This window comes from Thamnophis sirtalis, unplaced genomic scaffold (assembly GCF_051295495.1).
Source record: "Thamnophis sirtalis isolate CommonGarterSnake01/CBP01778 unplaced genomic scaffold, rThaSir2_p1.2 scaffold_13, whole genome shotgun sequence".
NCBI lineage: Eukaryota > Metazoa > Chordata > Lepidosauria > Squamata > Natricidae > Thamnophis > Thamnophis sirtalis.
The window spans coordinates 10,068,766-10,096,100 of NW_028261393.1; the positions used below are offsets into that span (position 1 = coordinate 10,068,766).

Sequence of the window (27,335 nt, forward strand, 5' to 3'; positions counted from 1 at the left end):
ACGAACACGCAGGCGAGAGAGTTTTGGGGGATCCCCATACTTTGTCACAGCCGGACGCAGGGGACGCGTCTTTCCCCAAACCATCCAGATTTGCCCAGCGAGAGGTGATGAAAATGGCATCTCCATGCCAAAATACAGAAGTCTGGGGGTAGGATACTAAGTGTTGGGGGGACACGTCACCCCCAAATTGGAATGACTCCCCTGTGGTAAGAGGTCAGTTCACTTTATTTTTATTCGATTTTTATTTCTTGCTTTCATCTTCTTGTTATTAATCCATTTTTTGATTTTTGTCAAGCTTTTTATCCTTTCCAACTTCAGCTTCTTTTAAATTCGTTCGTTATTTCCAACTTCAGCTTTTTTTAAATTTTATTCATTTGTTATTTCCAACTTTAGCTTTAGGCTCGTCCATTCCTTTTACATTTTATTTTCCTATGCAGCATACATTTCTGACCAAACAGAGGGTGACTTGTACAAACATCGGGGGCTTCGAAATTTGATCAGCTCAAGGATATGCCTTCTTTTAACCACGCTGTGCTCTTGAAAAAAAAAGCAATTAATAATATTAATAATGAACTTAGATGGGGAGAGAATTTTCAGAATTCACGGAGGGGAACTTTTCTTCTTGAGAATATATAGCTGAACTCTTCTCTAAGGATACGCATTTTATCTTGGGCTTGGCATTATTATTGGCAAGGAAGGAATCTGTGCTGGGATTTTAACTGTCGTTTTAAGTGCTGACCTGTTCAGATTTTTTTAAAGACGAGGGAAATGGAGCCTTGCTTAATCATTTGCAAAGAAGAAGCAGGATTGGTTTGTCACAGTGAAACAAGCAAGCCAGGGCTTCGTTGTCTGAGCTGTTCTTGGAAGTTGTTGGCTCCCCTTGGCTTCAAGGGGAGGCAGAGACCATAGAGCAGTGTTTCTCAACCTTGGCAACGTGAAGATGTCCGGACTTCAACTCCCAGAATTCCCCAGCCAGCGAATGCTGGCTGGGGAATTCTGGGAGTTGAAGTCCGGACATCTTCACGTTGCCAAGGTTGAGAAACACTGCCATAGAGGCTTAGACTCACGATTAGCAAAGGACCCGGCCTAACATTACCATCCATCTTCCTTCTCTATGACCTTTCGGACTAGCTGGTGAAAACAGCTCCGCAACCTCCAGGTTGAAGAGACCACTGGTGTCTTCTGTCTCTTGAGGGTTCCCCCAAATCTTGAGAGCGGGTCTTGGGTTGGGCATTGACTTTAGGATTTCCTGGGAGTGCTTCAGGTGTGAGAGAGTCAGGATTTGCCTCTTTGTTTTTCTTTCCCTGGTCATTCTGTGGCAGGGATAGATAAAAGTTGCCTTCACAATCTGCCTTTCCGTGGGACACAGAAAGAACGATTCCGTTTCCAAAAGAACATAAGGCTCTGCGGTTTTCTTTTCTTTAAGTCAAGCCAAGTTAATCAGGCACCACCCCATCCCCGCGCTTTCTGCTTTCAAAATAATTCGATCTGCAAAAGATCTAGCAAGAAAGTGATTCGAGTCTGGTCACCTGCTCATCTCCGCAGACCAAGGGGCTCTTAATGGATGGTGCTAGGCTAACATAGATCTGGTGAATGATTGCTGTTAAAATGTACAAGGAGAGGGGGGAAAAAATGCCAGTTTGATTGAAGGAGGAAGACCCCAGGCTACAGATCAGGAGATTCTGAGTTCTAGTCCCGCCTTAAGAATGAAAGCCGGTTGGATGGCTTTGGGCCAATCATCAGGAGACCGTGAGTTCTAGTCCCTCCTTAGACGGGAGCTCACCTGGGTGACTTAGGGCCACTTTGTCTCTCCAGGACCAACTCACCTCACCTCACACGGTTGTTGTTGTTGTGGAGAAAATTGGAGGAGGAAGAAATGCCTTGACTTATTTATAAAAATAATTTTAAAAAATGCCATTTTTGAATTTCTGGAGCTGGTCTGTTACCATTGGGCCAACCAGAAACTTTAAGAAAGCAGAAGTAGAGGTTGCCAACTTTTTAAACCCGGTTATTCTTCTCCCCACCACCTCCATCCTGTGTGTAATTGTTGAGGTTAGCAGGTGAGAGAACATTTGACTTCGGGGCGATGCAATGTGGATTCTTCAAAATTGGTTTATTCTGTCACTTGCCAAGTCTCGGCTGGGGGCTACGTATCGGAGGTATTGTTAAAAGAAAACTCTCTTGTCATGCCAGGATCCTTTCCATAATAATTGCAAGGATACGAAAAGAGTGGGCTGGATCTGGTCAAAAAATCTTCCAACTATTAAGGAAAATTTCTGGGAAACTCCCACGCGCAACATGGAGCCAGAAAGCAATCAAGTGATCTGGGTGTCCTCTAACAACAATAGTTTCAGAAGCAATTTCTGGTTTCCTCCTGGCTCCATGGCTTTGCCAGCCACCTTCTTGAGATACTCTGGGGGCAAATCCAGAGCACATCGTAATGGCGAATTCCACAGTAAAACCCCTGTGCAACCAAATCCTTTGCATCTCTTCATAATCTCCAGCACCATGTTATTCCTGATATGACGATAGAATTCCCTAACTTGCTATATTATACAGCATGCTGGCTGGAGACTTCTGGGAATTGAAGTCCATCCACCAAGGTTGAGTGACCCTTGGTTATAAGGGTTAATTATGAGGAAAGGCCACGTTTGACTCCATCCTCAGCCATGGAAATTCCCCGGGTGGTTTTGGGAAAGTCATTCTCTCTTATCCCAATCTATTTCCACCAGGTTATTGTTACGGAGATAAAATGAATAGCAGTAGCTGGGCAAAGCACTTTTGGGCAAAGGTGGAATATTAATCTACCCAAGAAATAGACTTCCCCTGTGACATCCGTCAAGTTTTCCCTGGGGGCAATTTAGACACGCTCACCTCTCTTGTTTTTTTTTTCATGTGCTCAATCTAAACCTACATCCTTGAAGATTTCCTTGTGGTCTCTCACCCCAGCTTGATTAGTTTTCCCAAGCTTGCCCACCAGGGCTGGGAGCAGCCCTTCAGCTGGGCAACCCCCTAAAACAGTGTTTCTCAACCTTGGCGACTTTAAGTCCTGTGGACTTCAACTCCCAGAATCCCCCAGCCAGCACAGCTGGCTGGGGAATTCTGGGAGTTGAAGTCCACAGGACTTAAAGTCGCCAAGGTTGAGAAACACTGCCCTAAAGGGTCTCTTTGAGCGAAGATAAGGCGGCTTTCTTGTCCCAGGTACCGTTTCATGCCCAGCCCTCCAAATTTGAAAGTTCCTTTCTCCCAGCCTGTCCCGATTCTGCAGATCCGACCTCTTGCTACCCCTTTGCCCCACCAGTGCCAAAAAAAATTGCTGGAGCAAAGGAGATCAAGTGCCAGTAAAACCGCCAACCCCCCCTCCTCCTTCTCCTCCCAGACGTAGGATTTCAATAGCCAAACAGGAAACTCTGCGCACATCTCTCCCATCACCTCCTCCTCTCGATCCTTTATTACAGAAGATGGGAGAGCTATTTAAAGACCCCCACAAGCTAACAGGGCAGCTCTGAGCTTCTCCAGCAGTTCTTATCAGCAGCAACAGAGGCTTCCGCCATTGTGGCCTCAGACTTCCTGCTTCGGCTTCCTGTGCTAGCTGTCCCACCAAGCATCTCCGAGCTGCAACCATAACCCCCCCCCCCTCCTCTCATACCGCTGTCCTCCCTCTCTGCCATGTCAGCCTGCCCGCCTCACATGTGAGCAACACGAGTAGATTTTCCTTGCTCTGAGCAACGTGCAGAATCCCAAACATGTTCCTTGAGCCCCTCGGGGGGGGATAGGATTTGCAGTTCTCCATTCCCTCATACAGATAAGCACATAGATCGCCATGCTTTACGATGGCCACCAGTGACAGGCAGGCCTTTACTGCAGAAAGATGTCCTCTTGGCATATATTTATTTTTTCCAAACCTCGCTTTTGTCCTCTCTTTAGGTCGTTTCACTCTTGCCCCCTTCACGCAGCGGCTTTTACGTACGTGTGGGAAACGAACCGTCTTCTTTAAATGAACGTACACTTGCTGTTTGGTTTTTAGAATGTGTGTTTTGTTGAAGCTTTCCTTGGTTTGGCTCTCCAATTTTTCTTTCGTAAAGCCAAATTCTAAACGTAAAGAATTATTTTTTTTAAAAAAAAATTCTTACGAAACTCTGCCAAATTAGCCCTTTTTATCATTTGTTAGTTCGTTGGGTTTTTTCCAAGAAAATATGGTCACCATATTTAAAAGTCTCCTGCTATTTTTCGTGAGTCTGAAAGGTGTCTGTATCCCAAGTGGGGAGGAAATTCCCATGGAAGTCAGGACTTATGCTTGTTTGGCGAGGAAAACTCCATGGAAGATTGCACTGGGGAAGGGGGGTGTAACTGGTTCTGAGGGGTGGGGCTTTAACTTTAACTTTTAATAGGTTTATATGCCGCCCAATCCCGTAGGACTCCGGGCGGCTTACAGAAAAAGTTAATATAAGGAGGTTAAAATAAGAAACAATTTAAAAACAACGCACCATACACTCAATCTGGGTGGGGCTGGACCTCATTCCTGGAGTCAACAGCCCCAGGCCTGCCGGAACAGCCAGGTTTTAGTGGCTTTTCGGCCAAGAGAGTGGGGAGGGTCCGGATCTCTACAGGTAGGTCATTCCACAGGGTCGGAGCAGCTACAGAGAAGGCCCTCCTCTGAGGAACCGCCAGCCGGCATTGTCCGGTTGACGGCACCCAGAGAAGGCCCAGTCTGTGAGTTCTTATCGGCCGTTGGGAGGTATGTGGCAGGAGGCGATCTCTCAGATATCCAGGTCCTAGGCCATGTAGGGCATTAAAGGTGATGACCAGCACCTTGAAGTGTGTGCGGAGACCGATCGGAAGCCAGGGCAGCTCATGGAGGATAGGTGTAATATGGGTGTATCTAGGTACACCCATAATCGCTCGCGCGGCTGCGTTCTGGACCATGCCCACTGACACTAATCTCCAGGGCTGTCATCCATCTATCAAGAGTCTTCTAGGAGTTGCATTAAGTCTCTTCGCTCTTTCAAGCAAAACTGTTTCAGCAGTGCGAGTCTGGCTGATTATTAGTTTCCATAATACCCCTGATGAAGCATCCTTTGGGGGGGATTGTGGGAAATTGAGAGAGCGAAGAGACTTAATTGCAGGCGCTCCCCGCGATTCTATTGACACGCAAAATGGGAAGCAGATGCGGCATTGGTCATGGAATAGATTGGGAGCTCGGTGGGAATAGATTGGGAACTCAGGAAAGAACTTGGTAAAATGCTCGAGCCGTGTATCTTCACTTCTTGCTATATATCACCCTGTCCGGCCCATACATCCGCAGAACTGATAAAAGAGAGAAGAAAGGTTGATTCCTGGTCCAAAGCATACAGTTATAAAGATCAAGATATGATGGTGTGATCTGATTTCTTCTCAATTTTAATTTATTGTTTATAATTTCCAAAAAAAAGGAAAAGAAATAACACTACAAATGCAGCAACTACGTCAGCATAAGCAGCAGACTACTGGGGAATAATAACCAACAAATTTCAAGTAACTGGCACTCTAAACTATCACTAGTTAATATATTCTAATGCACCATTAATAACTTAGGACATTTCACGGCCCATTCTTAGTAGATATATGCCTCTATTCACAACATGCAAACCGATAACAGGAAAAAGAAAATATTTAAATAAACAATACATGGAAAAAATACGGCAACTAATGCTGTGGACAAGTGGTTCCCAATGTTGGGCCCATGCCCCACAGGGGCGGGGGGGCAATGTGGATTTTAATGGTGGCAATTTGAACCTTGTTTAAACCAAGTTAATGGCCTTTTAGGCTGCCTCCATATAAGTAGAGTTCACTTTTTGAGTAAAGTAAGAATTATATGTCATTGGGGAAGGAGGGGGGAGCACCAGGATTTTAAAGATGCTTAGGTGGGGCCTGGCCAAAGAAAAGTTGGGAATCACTGCTGTAGACTATACATCAAATTAAAATATAAATTCCAGAAGCCAAATTGGGGATGCGACACAATGCCATGCCTAGAATTATACTCCAGAAATGGTTTCCAAATAAGACTGAATTCTTCATCACTCTTGTTTTTTTAAGATACGAAGTTATTCTAGACATTCCCCATTCAATTAACATTCTTCCGTAGGGGGAATCAGAGATCTTTTCCAATAAAAAGCATATAAAACCCTTGCATCTCTCATCAGGTACAGTGCTTGTTCATTACATTTTGAATAAAGGTAAGGTGTGGCGATGTATAGCAAAAATATCTCCTTGAAATGGAATAACAACTTTCAAAGTTCTGTCTGTTTTTAATGTGTGTTGCAAATGAAAACAGGTGGTCTGTGGATCATTGTTGTGGCTGCAATCTTGATGTTTTGACCACATGCATGCAGAATGATGTCACAATGCACAGGATGTCACTTGCTCCCATTCGATCTCTGGACACATCTGTAATGCTTAAATCCAATTAAGGAATCCAATATCTGAGGTAGCATTATTTATCTTCGTTGCACACTTGGCCAGATGTTTAGACTGAGTTTCACAGTTTTCTCCACCTACTGAGTCCTTTCCCAAGGACCTGGATGGGCAGATGTTGTCGTTTGATGGAGTTAAAGGTGTTGTTGTAGGATATTATAAGGCATTCCAAGTAAAGCTGACGTTTGCAATTGACTGACGTTGATTTTGTCAATGCCAAGAGTATTAAAGTGATGCTCCTGATGTTTTGGGGTTGCACCCAAGACACCTATCACTATTGGTACAATCGCTGTTCTCTTTTGCCACAGTTGTTCTATTGTACCTCTTTGTATTTTTATTCTTGTCACACTTTTTAATGCATTGTCTATATTTAATATATTTCCATATTTAACATATATGTCCTCTATGACTAGCTACAAATTACGAATGGTCTTCATCTCAAGTTTGTTTTGATTAGAAAGTCAGCTTTGTGAAAAGCCTGTTTTTTTTAAAAAAAAATAATTATCAATGACCCAGATGGAAATTTTTGTGGCTACTTCCTTATCAGAGTGGTGGCAGGAGTTAAGTCAATCTTTTGCTGACCGGCAGATAAACTTGATTCTATATGATTTACCTGCTTAATCTTCACCCTGCAGTCTGTTATTCAAAGCCCAACAAGTCTGTAATTCCACTCAACACTTTTAGTTTCAGATTACATTATTTTTCCCTTTGGATCAAGTTCCAAGTCAAATTCCAGACTGTCCATACGAGCCTTCTAGCAAAAATCTGATCTGCAGAAATGAGCCAGCAAAGTTTTGCATTGCGTAGAAATCTACGCAGGCACCTACCACATTTTTATCGTTCAAATCAAGGTCCTTTCTACGCAGTGCAGGTCCTCCTTCACTTAACAACCACAACTGGGACGGGGATTTCTATCACAAATCGGGATGGTCTTAAAAGCAACCCTCCTATGAATGGACCTGGTATTACAAGTATGACTGTGGTTGGTCCCAATCCTTCAAGGTTCCCACAAGTGTCGATTAGGCAGAATCAATCCTCCACAATCGAGTTTTAGTATTCTCCCTGGAGGCTTTAAAAAAAAAAGTCTGTGGGTGTTTCTTTGCAAGTTTGCACGTTGCTTCGCTCTGTTTGGGCACTTCTGCAAACTTTAAAAGTTCAGGCAAAGATAAATATTTTAGTTTGTAGAAAGTGCTGTGCTGTTTTAGCCCTTATCGGTAGCAATCTTCATTTCTAAAATCTTGGACATTGTATATCTTGGAGGGATAATGTTTAAATTTCCTCCTGCTGTCGTTGGTTTTCATGTTTTGTTCTTTCGGTCTTAAAAAAAAAAAGTGATATGTCTAAAATAATTCCAGGTGGGACAATGTGCAGTCACAAGTCTCAGTTCCTTTGGTTAATTGGTCTCTGTTTTCAGTTCCTATATTACCATGCTCTGAGTTGATCAAAATGCTGTCGTTTTGAGTAACTGCTTGGTGTGTTGGACTACAATTCCTACCCTATTATGCAAGGTCAGCACTGTTCAGATTGTCCCCTACTGCAAAAAATAGTTTGGTAGGATATACATTCATACAAGACTCACCTAATATTCCAGTGGGGGCGGGGGGGAGGAAGCAAAGGTTTTCCTTTTCACAAAGAGAGACAAGGCAACATGTAGAGAATTCTCTCTTCCTCTTTTATTCTCCACATTAAGTATGTGCGGTGGGTTAGTAGGGGAGAGCAGTAGCAATAGCAATAGCAGTTCGACTTATATACCGCTTCATAGGGCTTTCAGCCCTCTCTAAGCGGTTTACAGAGTCAGCATATTGCCCCCACAGTCTGGGTCCTCATTTTACCCACCTCGGAAGGATGGAAGGCTGAGTCAACCTTTGAGCCGGTGAGATTTGAACCGCCGAACTGCAGTTAGCAGTCAGCTGAAGTGGCCTGCAGTACTGCACTATAACCACTGTGTCACCTCGGTTTTAGAGATTTTAGTAATAATTTGTGCTTGGAATTCTGCACTTTGATATGGCCCATGGGCTAATCAATAAAGTGATGATGAACTTATGGCACGCCAGAGGTGTGTTCCTACTGGATCGTACCGGTTCGGCTGAGTAGGTAGTAACTCGGGCGGCCACGCCCCCCGAACCGATTCTATCGGCAGCGGCGCCATCTTGATTTTTGTTTTTGCACATGCTCAGAACAATCTTCACTGCAAAAATTTAATTTCCCCCCCTTTTCTAACGTTGTGCACATGCGCAGACCTTTGTAGGTGGAAATGCGCATGCCTACTGAACTAGGCTGAGAGAGAGAGAGAAACTTACCCCAAATCACCAGGCAGGTTTCCACGACTGAGATTGGAAGAGGACCCTGAACAATCCATGCTAGCTGGGGAATTCTGGGAGTTGAAGTCCACATCTCTTGAACTTGAGAAATACCGAGGTAGCGGATAGAGCACACTTGTTCGGGGTTGTTCCAGGATACAGGACAAGAAATAATGGTGGATATTAGAAAGCATAGATTTTGCCTAGACATCAGGAAATCTTCCCCAAGAGTAAGAGAGGTTCAGCAATGAAATACTCCTTCCTTCCTTGGAGGCCATTCAACATGAGCTAGGTGGCCATTTACCAAGGATGCTGGAATAACCGATTTTTGGTCTGGAAAGGGAATTGTGCGAGATGATCTCAAGGTTCATTCCAAACCTTACTGTTGTGGCCCACCAGATTCGGACAGTGAGGAGGTTGGGGAGGAACAGGGGCCAGTCCTGGAGTCTGGGGAAGGCTCTGATGAGGGCTCTGTGACGGAGGCAGAGAGGGGGCCAGAGTCATATGCCACTTATCAGCTTCCTTCAGAGTCAGACATCAGTGAGGCAGACGAACAGCTGGAGCCTGTTCCCAGTGTGTGTATCCACAGAGTTGCCAGACGAAGAGAACAACTAAAGAACAAGGATCGACTTGGAGTGAGGCCACAGGTGGACAATGAATGGCCCCTCCCAGAGGAAATAAAAGAGGAGCGAAAGGGGAGTGGAGTTTGCAGGAGACAATTAGTTCGCTTAATTGGTTCGTGACTCTCCGAGACTCCTTGCCAGGTTTTGCAGATATCGGCCTGTCAGCTCTCCAAGCCAGATAAGGTCTGTGACTGTAAATCCTCCCTTGAAAGACTTTGCTGGATGTGGATGAGCAGAATTCACAGCCAATTAATACAAGGGTTTTTTGTCGGGACAAGGAGTTCGCTTCATGCTCTTGGGAAGCCTCGGTCAGAACACCTTCTATAGTTCTATGAACAATTTATCAACATTTTGCTCTATACAGGTAGTACTTGACGTATGACTACAATTGCAACCAGTAGTAAGGGATGCGTCATGTCCAATCTAGGATGTTTGCTGCGGTCATTAAATCAATCATATGGTCCTGAAGTGAATTTGGCTTTCCGCATTGACTTTGTTCATTGGAAGCTGCTGGGAAGGTCGCAAACAATCACGTGACCTCAGAATACTGCAACCATTGTAAATACATGCCAATTGCCTAAGCAGCAATCATCTGACCATGGGGGGACACTACAATGGTCAAAAGTATGAGGACCGGTTGTAAGTCACTTTTTCAGTACCATCGTGCCTTCAAACAAATGCAAGCGAGTAACTGCAATATATTTTTATTACTTTTGCATTGTCAGTTCAGAAGGCCAGACTTTCAGCATCAAAATCACAAATATTTTGTGAATGAGCCCTGTTGATAAAGGCCTGTCTGTTATTTCCTGTACGAAATTTCCATCTGGCTGTGTTGTGTAAATTCAACTATCATTCATAATCAAAGATGTTCCATATTCTCCGATCACAAGATAGTATCCCCAATCTCTGACGAAATACAGGCAATAAAATTCATACGCCAATAAATGTGTTCGTTTTTAGTCTCTCACAAGACTCTTCCTTGCAAAATGAAATCCTTCTAATTCTTATCTAGCTAGGAATCAGGAAAATGGTAATATTACATATGGAATAATACCTTCTGGAATAAGACATGAGATCCTAAACAGGCATTTTTGATTATAACTTCATAGCATTTTCCCGTCTGATGTTCTCCTCTTAAATTTCCCACAAATATTGCTAATTATGGATGCTTAGGTATGTCATTTTAAATGCAATTAAGATAATTAATTCTCAACGACTCCAACACAGAGGTGGTATTCAGCCAATTCTGACAGGCTTCTGTTGAACCAGTAGCAGAAATTTTGAGTAGTTCGGAGAACCGGCAAATAGGCTGGCCACGCCCCCGCTGCCTCCCAGCTGATCTTCTTTTGTTGCCCTAAACAGGAGAAGGGAGCTGGAAAGTAGGTAGTGGGGTGGGGAGGTAATGGAGATTTTGCAGTAACCTTCCCCCAGAAGTGGGGAAGGAATGAGGATTTTGCAGTATCCTTCCCCTGCCACATCCACAAAGCCATAAAGCCATGCCCACAAAGCCACGCCCATAGAACCGGTAGTAAAAAGTTTTCAATCCCACCACTGCTCTAACACCTACATACAGGATTGGAGCTGATCTTTAAACACATGAAATTAGCAACTAGGGCCTCAACCAAACTTACCTAGATTAATACTTCATCCTGTTATCTTATAGTACCCACAAATTATGATAATGAATTTCTTAGAAATGAGCCTCCTTATTTAAAACAGAAAGCAAATTTGCAGAATTATTTAAGCATGGCTCGCATTTGTAACACTGGGTTCTTGGCCTCTGTGATATTCCATCTTGACAGTCTAACTTCCAGGGATTTTTATTTTTTTTACAAACATGCCCAAATCACAAAACCCAAATTGAAAGCCAAGGATTTTGAGAAAGTCAACATCATCTTGAAAACGTAAATCCAGTTTTAGATCTCCACATCTGATATGGGTGCTTTTGCACATCAGAGCTTTATTCTTAACCAAGCTGATGATATCGCCTGCAGAAACTATAGTGAAATGTAAACCTTGTCATTGAATTGAAGGAGGAATTAATATCTTATAATAATTCCTTATATTAATATAAATGGCAAGAGAACATAAACAGGAGTTTTTGGCAGAAGCATTGCATTGCAGACTAGATAATGCCACCATTTTTAATTGACAATTCAAAAGTAACAACAGGGCTGAAAAAAGTGATTTGCAGCTGGTCCTCACACTTATGACCATAACATCCTGGTGCTACGTACTCCCCATTTGCAATCTTCCCTGCCAGCTTCCAACAAAGTCAATGTGGGAAGCTGGATCCACTTAACAATCATATGATTCACTTAAGAGATTTGTTTAACTAACGAGGTAAAAGAAAAGTTTATAAAAAGGGGCACAACTCACAATTGCCTTGCTTAACAACAGAAATGCTGCACGCCCCCCTTGCAGTCATCAACTGAGGACTATCTGTCTACAAGGCCCCCATTTCTTCGCTGCAATCTTTTTTGTGTAAACAGTTTTTTACGTTTCCTTTCAAATTCATTCTTACATATACATTCTTATAATTATTTAACATATATCAATTCCTGTCATTTTTCCGCCTGTATATTTACATTTTAATATTTTCTTATTTCCCCTCCTCCTGTATTTATCATGTATCCTCTGAGATATTTATTTCATGTTGTGTTCCTTTTTCTTTCTATTTATACCTTTTTTTTCAAACCACTCGTAAAATCGCCCCTATGTCCTGTAGTACACTGATTCCTCTTTGTCCTTTATTCTCAATGTCAATCTGTCCATTTCTGAACAATCTAATATCTTCTTTATTACTTCCCATTCCCATTCTTGGCTGCAATAACTTGAAGGACCACTAGATGGGAGTGCAGAAGACTTCATGTGAGCTCTGTGGCTCCATCAAAGGGCTTCTGAGATATCTACAGCTCAGACACTGAAGTCTATATAATGTTTTTATGGCAAATGAATGGATTAACATATATTGTTCTATGTAAAAGGCCTGCGATTTTTTAAAAAACTGGCTTTTGCTAGTAGGTGTAGCAATTGTCTGGGTTTATGAACTGAGCAGGAAGAGGACAGGGGTTTCCGAGGAAAAACTGTCTCATTCATTCACACATCTCCTTCATTCCTTGAGATGCACACCCCTGGATCCTTTTTTTACAGCCACACTGCAGAGTTTCCAATTTTGATTTTCTACCCTAACCAAATGGGGAAACATGGGGATATGAGGGTTTCCTTTTGAGTTTCCTTTAATAGCAATAGCAGTTAGACTTATATACCGCTTCATAGGGCTTTCAGCCCTTTCTAAGCAGTTTACAGAGTCAGCATATTGCCCCCAACAATCCGGGTCCTCATTTTACCCACCTCGGAAGGATGGAAGGCTGAGTCAACCTTGAGCCGGTGAGATTTGAACAGCCGAACTGCAGAAGTGCAGTCAGATGAAGTAGCCTGCAGTGCTGCATTTAACCATTGCGCCACCTCGGCTCCATAGACATGATAGCGGCACTCCAGTATTTGACGGGCTCCTACAAAGACGAGGGGATCAACTTATTTTCCAATGGACCAAAATGCAAGACAAGAAATAATGGATGGAAATTAACCAAGGACAGAATCAACCTAGAACCAAGGAGAAAATTCCTAATGGTTAGCGCAATTGACCAATGGAATAGCTTGCCTTCAGAAATTGTGGGTGCTCCATTATTTCCAAAAGAGATTGCATAATCATTTATCTGAAGTGGTATAGGGTCTCCTGCTTGAGCAGGGGGTTGGACTAGAAGACCTCCAAGGTCCCTTCTACTATTCTATGTTCTAAGTAGAATTCAGCTCTATGCAGTTTTCCTGCGTTTTTGCCCATTCTTTTCTTCTGTGTTACTTTTTCAATTTCCCATCAATCTTTGCTGACAATCTCCCAGTCATGATTCAACACTTTCACTGATTTGGAGGGCACCCAAAGCTGTTACTACCCGACTGGGCAATTTAAACACATAAATATTGAAAACAAAACCTAATGCAGATTTTTTTTTTTTTTGCTTGTTTATTGCAATTTTTAACAGATTTATTTATTTTTATTACAGTTTTTAAATCTCCCAATACTGTAACCAAAGCTCTCTGGGCAGCTTTATGGTGCATGTTTTAATTCTTATAGGGATTCTCAAATTTTGCAGTAGCACAACCGCTTCAGGGTGCCAGGGGTATCTGCCAAGTGTGATCCAAATAGTGAACGGCTGACATAACCGTATAATTGATCCACATGGCCCTAGCTGCCATTGTGATGTTATTTACCACATCCTGTGGGCAACCTTGGAACATGCTGACTTCTGTCTCTGTAATACTGATCAAATATTGCTCATGGCAGCCTGGGGTGATCTAAAAACTCTACATAATACATACATATATTGTCTCCTGGGCCCATTGTCTCCTTCCTTTAAAACAGTGGTTCTCAACCTGTGGGTCGGGACCCCTTTGGGGGTCAAACGACCCTTTCACAGGGGTCACCTAAAACCATCGGAAAACACGTATTTCGATGGTCTTAGGAACCGAGACACCAATTTGATGGTTGGGGGTCACCACAACATGAGGAACTGTATTAAAGGGTCGCGGCATTGGGAGGGTTGAGAACCACTGCTCTAAAAGATAACGGTAAAGGTTCCCCTCGCACATACGTGCTAGTCGTTCCCGACTCTAGGGGGCAGTGCTCATCTCCGTTTCAAAGCACTGTCAAAAGATATCTCCGTGGTCATGTGGCCAGCATGACTCAACACCGAAGGTGCATGGAGCGCTCTTCCCTTTCCACCAAAGGTGATTCCTATTTTTCTACTTGCATTTTTTCATGCTTTCGAACTGCTAGATTGACCGAAGATGGGGCAAGTAACGGGAGCTCACTCCATTACGCGCCCCGAGGGATTCGAACCGCCAAACTGCCGATATTTCTGATGGGCAAGCTCAGTGTCTTAGCCACTGAGCCACCGCATCCCTTCCTTCCTTCTTCTGGGAGATATTGAATCACAGTTTTAAGCGCAAACCAAAGCCATCTTAAGGCTTGATTTGAACCCACCCCCCTTCCTCCTGCCATTCACTGCAGGATTCGGCCCCTTCTGCAATTTGGAAAAAGATTGGGGCAGAAGACCAAGGATGAGGGCGTCTCTGCTCTCCCCTTCCTCTCAGATACACTGAGACAGCCACCAAAATCAAGTTGCATTGAAAGAATGATTGAAAATGGAAAATTAAGAGGACTTCTATCTGGGCTTTCCTCGAATAAGCTTCTGCCTGCTGCTTTAGACAGAATAGTCCTTTGGCTGGAATCCAAGCCATTGTTCTCTCCCTCCCCATCTCCTCCTTCAGCCTTCGAGGTGCCCATGTTTTGCTTTGGAGTTGGGTGTTACCCACAGTTCTGCATTACTGGCAGTCCTTCAGCCACACCCACCCTTTTGTGCAACGCAGCGCAACAGTGAGGCAATCCCATCCTTGCGTGATTGTGCAGTTTGGTCATTAGGAAGGCTGGTGTAAAAAAAGGTTTTGTATCAGCAAAGGGAGGTTTTTCACAGCCAATAGGCATCAGGAGAGGGTGCTGAACAATGGAACTTCCATGTTCAAGAGCAGTGTACCTCGACACCTACAGCTACTGCTTTGAGATGACCAGCCATCTCCGTGGGGCCAATAAATCTCTATTTATCTAATGTTTGGGAGACAGCATGAACAGGTGGGGGGCTGTTTCCATCATTCCTGATTTCTAAAATATCCCCCTTACTAATTATTTCCTATGTTTTCTATAGAATCATCATTAGGCTGCTACTTAGTTGATTGTCTCATCATGCTCATTGCTAGCATGTTGGTGTTTGCTATAATGGGACGCCTGAGTCTAAAAATGTGTGTTTACTATAAGATGAAAACCCAGCCTTAGAATTTAAAAAAGTTTGAGCCTAGGATTTTGGAGTACTACAGTAGAATTGCATGGCATTTGCTTCTTTCCAGAACAAGACTACCAAATCCAGGCTGCAATACTGCAGAAAAGGCATAGGTGGCAGCAAAGAGAAATGGGAAATCCTTTGCTGCCATCTAATGGTCGCTTCGACCATTGCATCCCAGACTTTGAACCTCTATGCTTCATACATATGGAGTGAATTCATACACCATAATAAGCCAGGCTAAGAAATTATGGTCATATGCAACAGTCTGAGCCAATGTTTCTCAACCTTGGCAACTTTAAGGCCTTTGAACTTCAACTCCCAGAATTTCCCAGCTTGCTGTATTATACAGCATGCTGGTTGGGGGAATTTTGGCAGTTGAAGTCCACACTTCTTAAAATTGTCAACATTGAGAAACACTAGCTTAACTCCAAACCAAGCAGTGCTCATTCAATTTAATACGGGTATGTTGTACATCAGCCATAAAAAAAACCCAGCAATTCTTCTTTCTAGGGTAGCCTCCTCCAACATGGGCACTTTCTGGCCATGATTCCCAGAATTTTGAGGAACTCTGGTGGCTGAGATCTGGAAGGCATCCACGATGGAGCAGACAAGAATAGAATAATAGAGTTGGGAGGGACCTTGGAGGTCTTCTAGTCCAACCCCTTGCTCAAGCAGGAAGCCCTATACCATTTCAGACAAATGGCTATCCAACATCTTAAAAACGTCCAGTGTTAGAGCATTCGCAACTTCTGGAGGCAAGTTGTTCCACTGATTAATTGTTCTAACTCAGGAATTTTCTCCTTGGTTCTAAGTTGCTTCTCTCCTTGATTAGTTTCCACCCATTGCTTCTTGCCCTGCCTTCAGGTGCTTTGGAGAATAACTTGACTCCCCTAGACATTCTTTGTTTGATCATTGGTCTTGTAAAATACCTTCTTCTGCTTTGGCATAAACCAGAGATAACCAGAAGAAAGAGATTTCTCTCCTGGACGATTAATTGAATCTTCCAGGTCAGTGGAAGGCTACTTCAAGATGAATGGATTTCAGTGGCTGACTGGAGAATTCTGTGTGTTGGAAGCCATTCATCTTAAAACTTTGGCCGACTTTTGAAAATTGTGGTTTTAGTCCCTGAGAGCTTTCCTTGACCAGCTGAAGAACGGAGACTATTGTGTGCAAAATAGGCCTGCTAAGAAGCCAAGCACAGTTCCTCCCCACTTTGTCTCTGAGTTTTTGCATCTGACCATAGCATCTCCTATCAAGACTGCAGAAATGTCTGCTCAGCACACGGCCAACTTCTGCTTTTAGTTCTCAACGGAGTTTGCATTGCAGCACCCAGGTTTGGAGGTGGGGGTGGGGGTGGGTGCCAGATTCAGATTCTCCACAAAGACCACATTGGAGCAAACAGTCATTTCGCAAGTCTCAGGACGCTGCTTTGGGGGGAATCCCAGGTGTCCTGAACCAAGGCAACTCTGCGCACAGGCAGAGAGTTTTTTTTCCCTTCCCCCCCCCCCCAAAAAGCAACCAGATGCAGATGTCCTTTGCTAGCCAAACCGTGCTGAGTACATTTAATATGATCCTCCACTTACAACAATTCGTTTAGCACCCCTTTGAAGTTACAATGGCACGGGGGGGGGGGAGAGAAAAGGCTTAATGAAAGGTCCTTGTATTTACTTAATTTAGAACTTAGAATAACAAGAGTTGGAAGGGACCTTGAAGGTCTTCTAGTCCAACCCCCTGCTTAGGCAGGAAACCCTACACCACTTCAGACAAACGGCTATCCAACATCTTCTTAAAAGCTTCCAGTGTTGGGGCATTCACAACTTCTGGAGGCAAGTTGTTCCACTGATTAATTGTTCTCACTGTCAGGAAATTCCTCCTTAGTTCTAAGCTGCTTCCCTCCTTGATTAGTTTCCACCCATTGCTTCTTGTCCTGCCCTCAGGTGTTTTGGGGAATAGTTTGACTCCCTCTTCTTTGTGGCAGCCTTTGAGATATTGGAACATTGCTATCATGTCTCCCCTAGTCCTTCTTTTCATTAAACTAGCCATGCCCAGTTCCTGCAACCGTTCTTCATATGTTTTAGCCTTTAGTCCCCTCCTTGGTTGCTCTTCTCTGCAGTAGTTTATGGTCTATTTTATCAAATACCTTACTGAAGTGAAATTAATATTTTCTTTGGTAGTAACGAGCCTCATAAAAATCAGGTTGCAAAAGGATGGAGGGGGTGGAATGTGATTAGCTTCAAATGCCAAGTATACAGATCACTTACCTGCAGTCCAGCCACCTGGCCTTCTGGGGATCTTGAATGCATCTTTGTTGGATTGGATTGGATTTATTACATTTATATGCCGCCCTTTTCCCCGAAGGGGACTCAGGGTGGCTCACAATTCAATCAGGGAAGGGGGTACAGACAGGGGGATAAAAAAGACGAGACATAACAATACAAAATTTTAAAACACACAACAACCATACCATTTGAGAAGGGGGGCAAAAACTCTTTAGCCCCAGGCCTGTCGGAACAGCCAGGTTTTAAGGGCTTTGCGGAAGGCCTGGAGGGTGGTGAGGGTTCGAATCTCCACGGGGAGCTCATTCCAGAGGGTTGGAGCAGCTACAGAGAAGGCTCTCCTCCAGGTAGTCGCCAGTCAGCATTGGCCGGCGGATGGAATTCAGAGGAGGCCTAATCTGTGGGATCTGATCGGTCTATTGGAGGTAATTGGCAGGAGGCGGTCTCTCAAGTACCCAGGTCCAACACCATGAAGGGCTTTATAAGTGACGACTAGCGCCTTGAAGCGTATCCGAAGACCAATAGGCAGCCAGTGCAGCTCGCGGAGGATAGGTGTTACGTGGGTGAACCGAGGTGCACCCACAATCGCTCGCGCGGCTGCATTCTGGACAAGCTGAAGTCTCCGAATGCTCTTCAAGGGCTGCCCCTTGAGCACGTTGTTCTCCTCTGTACTCTTTCTAGAGACTTAACCTTCAGAAACCCTTACGACCCTCACAATATCCCCGTTAATAACATGCTCAAACTTCTGGTGCTTGGCAACAGGCGTGTATTTATGGCGGTTGGAGCATCCAAGAGCCATGTGATCACCATGTGCAGCCTTCCCAACTGGATTCTGGATCAGCAAAAAATCAATAAGGGGAAGTGGGATTTGCTTAATGACCATATTGATTCACTTAACAATTGCTTAACAACCGTGGCCCCAAAAATAATAATCATAAAAGGCACTTAACAACATCGCTTAGCAATGGAAATTCTGTTCCCAATTGCATTCCTCACGGGAGGAGTACCCGCGTAATGATCCAAACGATATAAAGTATTATCTTAAAAGGTAACATTTACTTGTACGTTTCCTAAATCTTTAAGATTCTTTTAAAATTTTTTTAAAAAAAAACATATTTATGTAAAAATCTCAAAGCCAGAACTGCTGGCTTTCTGGTCACAAAATTGTTACTCAGATTAGCTAGAAACCTCCCAACTCCATGTGTGCGTTATGCAAATCTCGGTTACATCTTCCCTTCGGTTCGTCGCCTTGCAGCTCAGGGATGTTGTGCAAATTAATCCAGCCTTGCAGGGTTTGTTTAGGAATAACTGTTTTGTGCGCACGTAGAAAGTGAGTTAGCTTGGCAAGCTAGTTAAGCGTGTTCAGTGATTGCAGCCTCCGCCTTCAGTAGGGGCCACCTCCCAATTCTGTGGTTTAAACCGAGAAAGAGCCTTGTCTTATCTGAGCAGTTCTTTTCGTCTGGCGGATTATTGCACCTTAATTTCATGACAGGTCAGGAGGATGGATGCAGAAGTGAACGGACTCCTGCACGTTGAACTGTTATTTGAATTACGGAATTGAAGGTTCCTGCTATTGCTCATTTGATTTCAAGGACTGGCGGGGGTGGGTGGGAGGAAATCTTGCCATTTTTCAGTCAGGCCACTGAATAGTTACCTTCCCCAAGGACAGTGTCATATTTTAATTCAGTTCTTCACCTATCAAATACACTAAATTTGCAGACTTTGGCGAATAATCCAGAGCAAGTCTTCCATCAGAGCAATTGAATATATTTATTTTTATTATCTATGCCTTGAAGACTTTTTTCTTCTTTCTCTCTCTCTCTCTCTTCCTTTCTTTCTTTCTTTCTCTTTCTTTTCATTTCCTTTTCTTTGTTTCCTTTCTTTTTCTTTCCTTCCTTTTCTTTTCCTTTCTTTCATCCTTTCCTCCTTTTTTCTTTCTTTTTATCTTTTATTTTTTTCTTTTCATCCTTCCATCTCTTTATTTCCTTTTCCTCCCTCCCTTTTTCATTCTTTCCTCCCTTCCTTTTTTCTTTTTCTTTCCATCCTTCCATCTCTTTATTTCCTTCTTTCCTCCCTTCCTTTTTTCTCTCTTTTAATTTTTCTGTCCATCCTTCCATCTCTTTTTTTCTTTCCTTCTTCCCTCTCTCTCCCCCTTTCTTTCTTTCTTTCTTTCTTTTTTCTTCCTTCCTTCCATTTCTTTTTCTTTCTTTCTTTCTTTCTTTCTTTCTTTCTTTCTTCTTTCTTTCTTTTTTCTTTTCTCGACTGAGCTGTATAGCTGCCACCTCCCTGCCATTTCCTGTGCCAAAGTTGTGTCACTGGCCAGGAATCCCAGCAGCAGACAAGGCAGAGAGGTGAAAAAAAATCACATTGTACGGCCCTGGGAAACGTCAGCTATGTGATATTAAGAAAGGAAGCTAAAAGTTTTAAAAAAATAAAAGAAACTGGGGAGCTTTAGGCAATGGGCAGTCCTTGACTTATGACCATTTGTTTAATGACTGGTCAAAACCTCAATGGTGCTGAGAAAACTCATTTAGTCCTTCCAACTGTTGCAACATCCCCCAATATCATGTGATCAGATTTTGGGACCTGGATGACCAGCAGGTATTTACAAGAGTTGCAAGGTCACATGACCTCCTCTTGCTACCTTTCCGAGGAGGTTCCCATAAGCAAAGTCAAAGGGGGAGGATGGATTTGCCTAACATCTGCGTGATTCCCTTCATGACTCCGGCAAAAAGCCATAGCATGGGGTGCAACTCATTTAACAACCACCTTGCTTAGCAACATTCAGATCCCAGCTGTGGTCACGAGTCATGGACTAGCTATATCTCTTGACTCTATATTCTATATTCATTTTCTTTTCTGCATGCAATGTGTCTCTCCTTCGTCAGTGTCACCCATTCCCCAGGTAATCAAGGAGAGAAGCAAGTTAGAACTGAAGAGAAATTCCCTGAGAGTTAGAACAATTAATCAGTGGAACAACTTGCCTCCAGAAGTTGTAAATGCTCCAACACTGGATGTTTTTAAGAAGATGTTGGATAACCATTTGTCTGAAGTGGTTTTTAGGGTTTCCTGCCTAGGCAAAGGGTTGGACTAGATTACAGTGTTTTTCAACCTTTTTTGTGCAAAGGCACACTTTTTTCATGAAAAAAATCACGAGGCACACCACCATTAGAAAATGTTTTAAAAAATTAACTCTGTGCCTATATTCAATATAGGTGGGTGTTTTTCCCAAGGCACACCTTACACTATGTCACGGCACACTAGTGTGCCGCGGCACAGTGGTTGAAAAACACTGGACTAGAAGACCTCCAAGGTCCCTTCCAACTCTGTTATTCTAATGTAAAAAGCTCCTTCCATTTCATTCTTGGAGGCCAGGTGTGGTCAGAAAAGTCAAGATGGCAGCCAGGATGGGACCACCAAAGACGGTGGCCAAGCTCATAACGGCAGTGGCACAACTGAAGCTCAGACTGTTTTTCTAGGTGCATTGCATAAAATAAATAAATAAGCAGAGCTTTGATCTCATCATCCCCACCATGCTAGCTGGGGGAATAATGGGAGTTGAAGTCCAGAGAGCCCTTAAAATTGCTTTAGGTTGAGAAAACCCCCAGTGGAAATTGACAGCAGGCAACTCCTAACTCTGCTGTCTGCTCCTCATTCTTTGTTGAGATCAATCAAGGGGTTTTTTGAGGGGTCCACCCAGTCTAGGAATCTGTAGGTCAGTTTGGACCCGCCAATAGGTTTCTTAGTAATTTGTAAGCGACGGACTCTAGATTCCCATTTAAGTGAACAGGGCCGGAAATGAATAACCGGGTGTGGATTTCCTGCCTGGAAAGATTGTGATTTCCATTCAGGCCTCCAGGAAGTTAAAACTAAATCCTGAATTCAGATCCTTCATTCAAAAGGCCTGCAGCTTGGTAGGTTGTAGGAAAGGCAATAAATAAGCAATGCTGTCACATTAAACAACAATACTGCTAACGTGGATGTGACATGTTATGGGACCATCAGAACGGATTTTTTTTTAAAATACTAAGTTTAGGATCTATTCAACCAGAAATTGGACTTGGTCTCTGTTCAGTCCAATGGGGTCGATGATCTCCTCTGATTTTTCTTAATCGTTCCTCTGGTCTTTTCCTGTTACTTCGCTACCTTCTCCTGCAGGAGGCGCTGTCGGTTGTAAGTGAGGACCAGTCCATCTTCGACCCATCCTTTGCCTCCTCACACCTCTTGAAGACCGAGGTGTCTCCAGTGGACGATTATGGGAGCAAGGAAGAGCCAGGGTTGGAAGATCCCACGTGGTCAACCCAGGTCAATAGCCGAGGCCATATGGTGAAGCAGGAGAACGAACAAGTCAATTGCTCCAGCAGGTTAGAAGCTTTGGAGAGCAGCAATCCAGATTTCGGACTTATTTCTTTCTTTGTTTCATTATTAGACCTTGAAAATATGTGGACTTCCCGGAATTCCCTAGCCAGACATGCAGGCTGAGAAATTCCAGGAGTTGGAAGTCTACATATCTTCAAGTGGCCAAGGTTGAGAAATTGAGTTGGGTTTCAACTCCCAGAATTCCCCAGCCAGTCATGCAGCCTTGTGGCCATGCCCATGCTAGCTGGGGAATTCTGGGAGTTGAAATCCACAAAGCTTTTGAGTTGCTATGGTTGGGAAACATTGCATTAGAAGTATATCCTGCCTTTATTTTGTAAAACCCAAATTGGCATCCGTAATTACCTTGTTAGCAATAGCAGTTAGACTTATATACCGCTTCATAGGGCTTTCAGCCCTCTCTAAGCGGTTTACAGAGTCAGCATATCGCCCCCACAGTCTGGGTCATTTTACCCACCTCGGAAGGATGGAAGGCTGAGTCAACCTTGAGCCGGTGAGATTTGAACCGCTGAACTGCAGATAACAAGTCAGCTGAAGTGGCTGCAGTACAGCACTCTAACCACTGCGCCACCTTGGCTCTTTTTTGTTTTCCCCATGATAGCCACTCTCTGAGAGTGATTGCCCCTAAAGACACTCAACCAGTTCCCATGCCTAAGAGAGAGAAGACAAACTCAGTCTCCCAGGTTCTAGTCCAAAACCTTCTCCATCACACCACACTGGCTTTTGGACTGAATAAGAGGGACCGCCCAAAGACATTGCTTTCAGGGTAAACCGGTTGATTGATCTAGAATGATGTAGAAGACTGTGCTCCTAAATGGATCTCCTGCTAAAGGTTGAGGCTTGGAGGAAGGGTTCTACAGCCATGTTTCTCAACCTTGGCAACTTTAAGATGTTCTGGGCTTCAACAACCAGAATCCTGGGAGTGGTAGTCCACACATCTTAAAAGTTGCCGAGGTTGAAAAGGAGATTGACTTCCATAGGATCCTATGGTTTTTCAATCCATAGGATGAAAAAGGGATTTACAAGAGTCCCTCCTTAGCTTCACAACTTCTATGGTGGATGATCCACAGATGTGCACCTTGCCCATCTTGAGTGAGGACCTCCTTCTCCTATATACCTACCTCTCTCTTCCCCAGCAGACCATCACCGGTGGAATGCAGTACCACCCGCAGGAACAAAGTGGAGGCGGCGGTCGACACATCCCAAGTGCCCTACCCAACTGGATACCCCAACCAGCGTAGTCCCCCCGTTTCTTCATCCAGAGAGGAGAAGGTCATTGTTCCAGCAGGTTGGTAGAGGATATGGGTTCCACCACCATTTGAAGATTCCGTCTTGTTCCACCAGATCTCATGCCTTCCTAGCAGCTTCCAAGGCCTGCTTTAAGCCACTAGCCATGGACCTCTTCTCTTCTCACTCCGATCTCTCCTCTCTCCCTCACAGACCCGGGTGTTTGGAGCTGCGACCACGTCCGTCAGTGGCTGGACTGGGCAGTGAAGGAGTATGGCCTTCCGGACATCGATACCAGCCTCTTTCAGCACATCGATGGAAAGGAGCTCTGCAAACTTGGGAAGGAAGGGTTCCTACGCCTCACTTCTCCCTACAACACCGAAATCTTGCTGTCCCACCTCACCTACCTGCGCCAAAGTAAGACCATGAACAAGCTCAGGGGAGGGGGGGAGGAACCGGGGATGTGAAAGTTTCTGTGAAAAGAGGAGTTGTCTCTGCTGCATGGTGAGAATCTGAATCCCAAAATTTTGGGAATTGGTTTATTAGATTTTTGTTTATCCCGCACCTTTATTACTTTATAAATAAGGTGGTGAACATATCTAATACTCCTTCCTCTTCCTATTTTTCCCCACAACTACTTTGTGAGGAGACATGGGCAGAGTGTGAGTGAGTTATTGGCCCAAAGTCACTCAACCGCTTTCAATGTTGAGGTGGGACTAGAACTCACCGTCCCCTGGTGATTGGCCCAAAGTCACTCAACCGCTTTCAATGCTGAGGTGGGACTAGAACTTACCATCTCCTGGTGATTGGCCCAAAGTTACTCAACCACTCTCAATGCTGTGGTGGGACTAGAACTCACCGTCCCCTGGTGATTGGCCCAATGTCCCTCAACCGCTTTCAATGCTGAGGTGGGACTAGAACTCACCGTCCCCTGGTGATTGGCCCAAAGTTACTCAACCACTTTCAATGTTGAGGTGGGACTAGAACTCACCGTCCCCTGGTGATTGGCCCAATGTCCCTCAACCGCTTTCAATGCTGAGGTGGGACTAGAACTCACCGTCCCCTGGTGATTGGCCCAAAGTTACTCAACCGCTTTCAATGCTGTGGTGGGACTAGAACTCACTGTCCCCTGGTGATTGGCCCAGTTTCTCAACCGCTTTCAATGCTGAGGTGGGACTAGAACTCACTATCTCCTAGGTTTTAGGTCAGCATCTTCACCACTACATCAAACTGCCTCAGTTTGAATCCCATCATAAAACCCGCTTACTTATGTGAACAAAACACCGCTGGCCCTGCATAATCCTGGTTTATCTTTTTTTTTTAAAAAAAAAAAGCTTGCATCCAAGTTAGGTCATTGACTCTAACGCTGGAACTTTCTGCAAATTGCATTTTGTGTTTTTTTTTTCCCTTAAAGGGGAGGGGATATTGAATCAAAATGGGGCTTTTTCCTTTTCTCACCATTCCTTCTCGTTTTCCTTCCTTCCTCTGCCAGGCAGTCCCACTTTCACTTATCCATCTGCACCAGTTATCACCCAGCAGCCTCCTCCGCCTCCACCCAGGGTCCAAGTTAAATCTGGTGAGTTCGTAACAGAAGCTTACAGGCCAGTGGTGGGATTCAGCCAGTTTGCACCTATTTGGGAGAACCGGTTGGTAACTTTCTAAGTAATTCAGAGAACCGGTTGTTGGAAGAAATCTCCTTTTGTTTTTCCCCATTTTACAGGGCTAATCCTGTAAGGAAGGCAGGAAGGAAACATTCTGGTGTTGTTTCTAGCCTAATCTTTATTGCCCTGCTTACAGAAACTGCCTCTTCGGTTAACCCTTATTACATTGTCACAGCTAAGGCGAAGCGCCCATCGACGTGAGTGACGTTGAGTTGGCCATGCCCACCCAGTCACATGACCACCGAGCCCCACCTACCCAGATGGTCATTAGGGCAGAGAACCGGTTGTTAAATTATTTGAAACCCACCACTGCTACAGTCTCATTTCCAAGGGCAGAAGGGTGAGAAGAGGAAGCGAGGCTTAAGTTGATATTGATTCCTTGCTTTCTTAGTAACCGTTGACCCTGGAGCTCTTCACTCATTTTATTCCTTTTGGTTTGCAACAAGGAAAAAAAAAGCCCCGTGGGGAACAATGGGTTCGCTTCACAACCACTGCAGAAAAAAAATTGTAAAAAGTATTGTAAAATCAAATGCGGCCAGGTGATGACCTGCGATGATCACCACAACCGTCAGGCCTTTGAATTTGTCGTCTCTCTCTTCTCCAACCAAATCAGCGTTTCTCCAACTTTGCAATTTAGCTGGGAAATTCTGGCAGTTGGAAGTCCACCCAATCTTAAGAGCTTGAGAAACACTGATCTAAATGTTGTTGTTATTGTTGTTATTTGCCTAACAGGCCATCTTTGTTCTTCATTTGACGTAGAGTCTGCCTACGATGAAATCCGGAGAAGCAGCTGGGGCAGCAGTACGGTGAACACCACTCCCAAAGGTATCGCTCCTAATTTCGCTCGTACACCTTGAATTATACTGCCCTGCGATTTATTTTGAGTTTGGTTTAGTGTAGTGTAGGAAGAGCAGGGGTTAGAATGCAGCACTGCAGGGTACACATCGCCTGCAATTCGGCCGTTCGAATCCCACCAGGCTCAAGGTTGACTCAGCCTTCCCTCCTTCCGAGATGGGTAAAATGAGGACCCGGATTGTTTGGGGGCAAACATGCGGACTCTATAAACCGCTTAGAGAGGGCTGTAAAGCACTGGGAAGCGGTATATAAATCTAAGTGCTACTGCTATGCTATTGCTAATGTTCCAAGCTGCTTACCATGATTTGCCAGCCACATTCCACGATTTCGCTATGCAAACTCAAGTCAATTCTTGTTTGTTCCATGAACCAAATCAAGGCTTAGCCTGCGTGAGCTAAGTTTGTGTCTGGGTTCCACACCAGATGGTAGATTGGGCTATACTGGAGTTAGATAGCTTGTGTGAACCTCATCATTGTAGTGTACATATCCGGGTATTGGGGAAGGTAAAATCAAATCGTACTATATTCTGGAGTTGTCTGAAGTGTAATTAGTGCTTTTCAAGGGAGACTGGATTTGTGTGTCATATGATTGGTTTATAGTCTGCTTGACAACTTTTAACACATGTGGACTTCAAATCTCAGGATTCCCCAGCCTGCAATATCCACACATGTTAAAAGTTGACAAGATTGGGAAACACTGGACTGGTGGGTTATATAACCATATCCACCACCCGCACCCCTGAATTTGGAGTGAAGCATGTAAACTCTGCTGTACCATTGAGGTTCTACTTTCATTCCAGAATTGGAATTTGTAATTTCACACTCGGGGCCCAGTTAATGAGGGCCATGAATGCAATCATCTTAATGCATTTGTGTCCTGCACATGGGATTTCTCTGGTTCTTCTATAACAGGGGTATCAAACTCAAGGCCTGCGGGCAGCATCCAGCCCACGGGGTGTGCTTAGACCTGGCCCGCGGCGCCACCCTGGAAACAATAAAGGACCAGCTCATGGTGCCTCTTCCAGCTCACCACCCCCCGAGCTCTGTTTTCGCTGGCAGAGGACTATTAAAATAAACTAGAAAGAGGGAATGTTTCCCCTTCTGCATTTGAGCATGCAAGGGACAGGAAAGGAGAAAGGGAAAGAGGAAAGACAAAGAAAGGAAGGTGGGAAGAAAGGAAGGAAAAGGAAAGAGGGGAAGGAAGAAGAAAGGAGAATGAACAAAAAGGAAGAAAAGGGAGGAAGGAAGGAAGGAAGGAAGGAAGGAAAGAAGGAAGGAAGGAAGGAAGATTATGAGAGTGAGAGAGGGACTGAAGGAAGTCGTGCCTTAGCACTTGGCCACCACAGGTGCCCCCAACACAAGTGATGTCGAGCTGGCCACGCCCACCCTGGCCACATTCACCCCAGCCCCCCCCCCCCCAGGTCAAACACAACCCTCATATGGCCCTCGAGTTTGACACCCCTGCTCTATAATGTACAGGTGGCTAGATTGAAGGGATCCGTGCTTCCATATCCCCGACTAAAGAAATGGCATCATAGCCGCCACTTAGTTCTGCTTATTTTCATCTTCCTTCCTTTGAAGGTTCCCCACCGCAGATCCAAACGGTGAGCCGGATCCCGGATTCTACACGCATGGCACCTGGTAGGCCGATACCTCGGGCCCCTTCT

General features: G+C 44.3%; 1 protein-coding gene across 5 annotated transcripts in view; it reads left to right on the forward strand.

Annotated features, from left to right (window-relative positions):
- LOC106553089 (retroviral integration site protein Fli-1 homolog) overlaps positions 1-27,335 on the forward strand; it is a 31,391-nt gene that overhangs the window by 405 nt on the left and 3,651 nt on the right. For 3 of the 5 annotated variants that reach the window (XM_087728066.1, XM_087728068.1, XM_087728069.1), the window contains exons 2-7: positions 21,708-21,913; positions 23,063-23,214; positions 23,367-23,570; positions 24,646-24,729; positions 25,574-25,639; positions 27,250-27,309. In XM_087728066.1, the coding sequence (XP_087584192.1) occupies positions 21,708-21,913; positions 23,063-23,214; positions 23,367-23,570; positions 24,646-24,729; positions 25,574-25,639; positions 27,250-27,309 (772 nt within the window). Of the gene's footprint in view, positions 1-3; positions 214-21,707; positions 21,914-23,062; positions 23,215-23,366; positions 23,571-24,645; positions 24,730-25,573; positions 25,640-27,249; positions 27,310-27,335 lie in introns of those variants that run through there. The other 2 variants (XM_087728070.1, XM_087728067.1) reach the window with 2 other exon arrangements.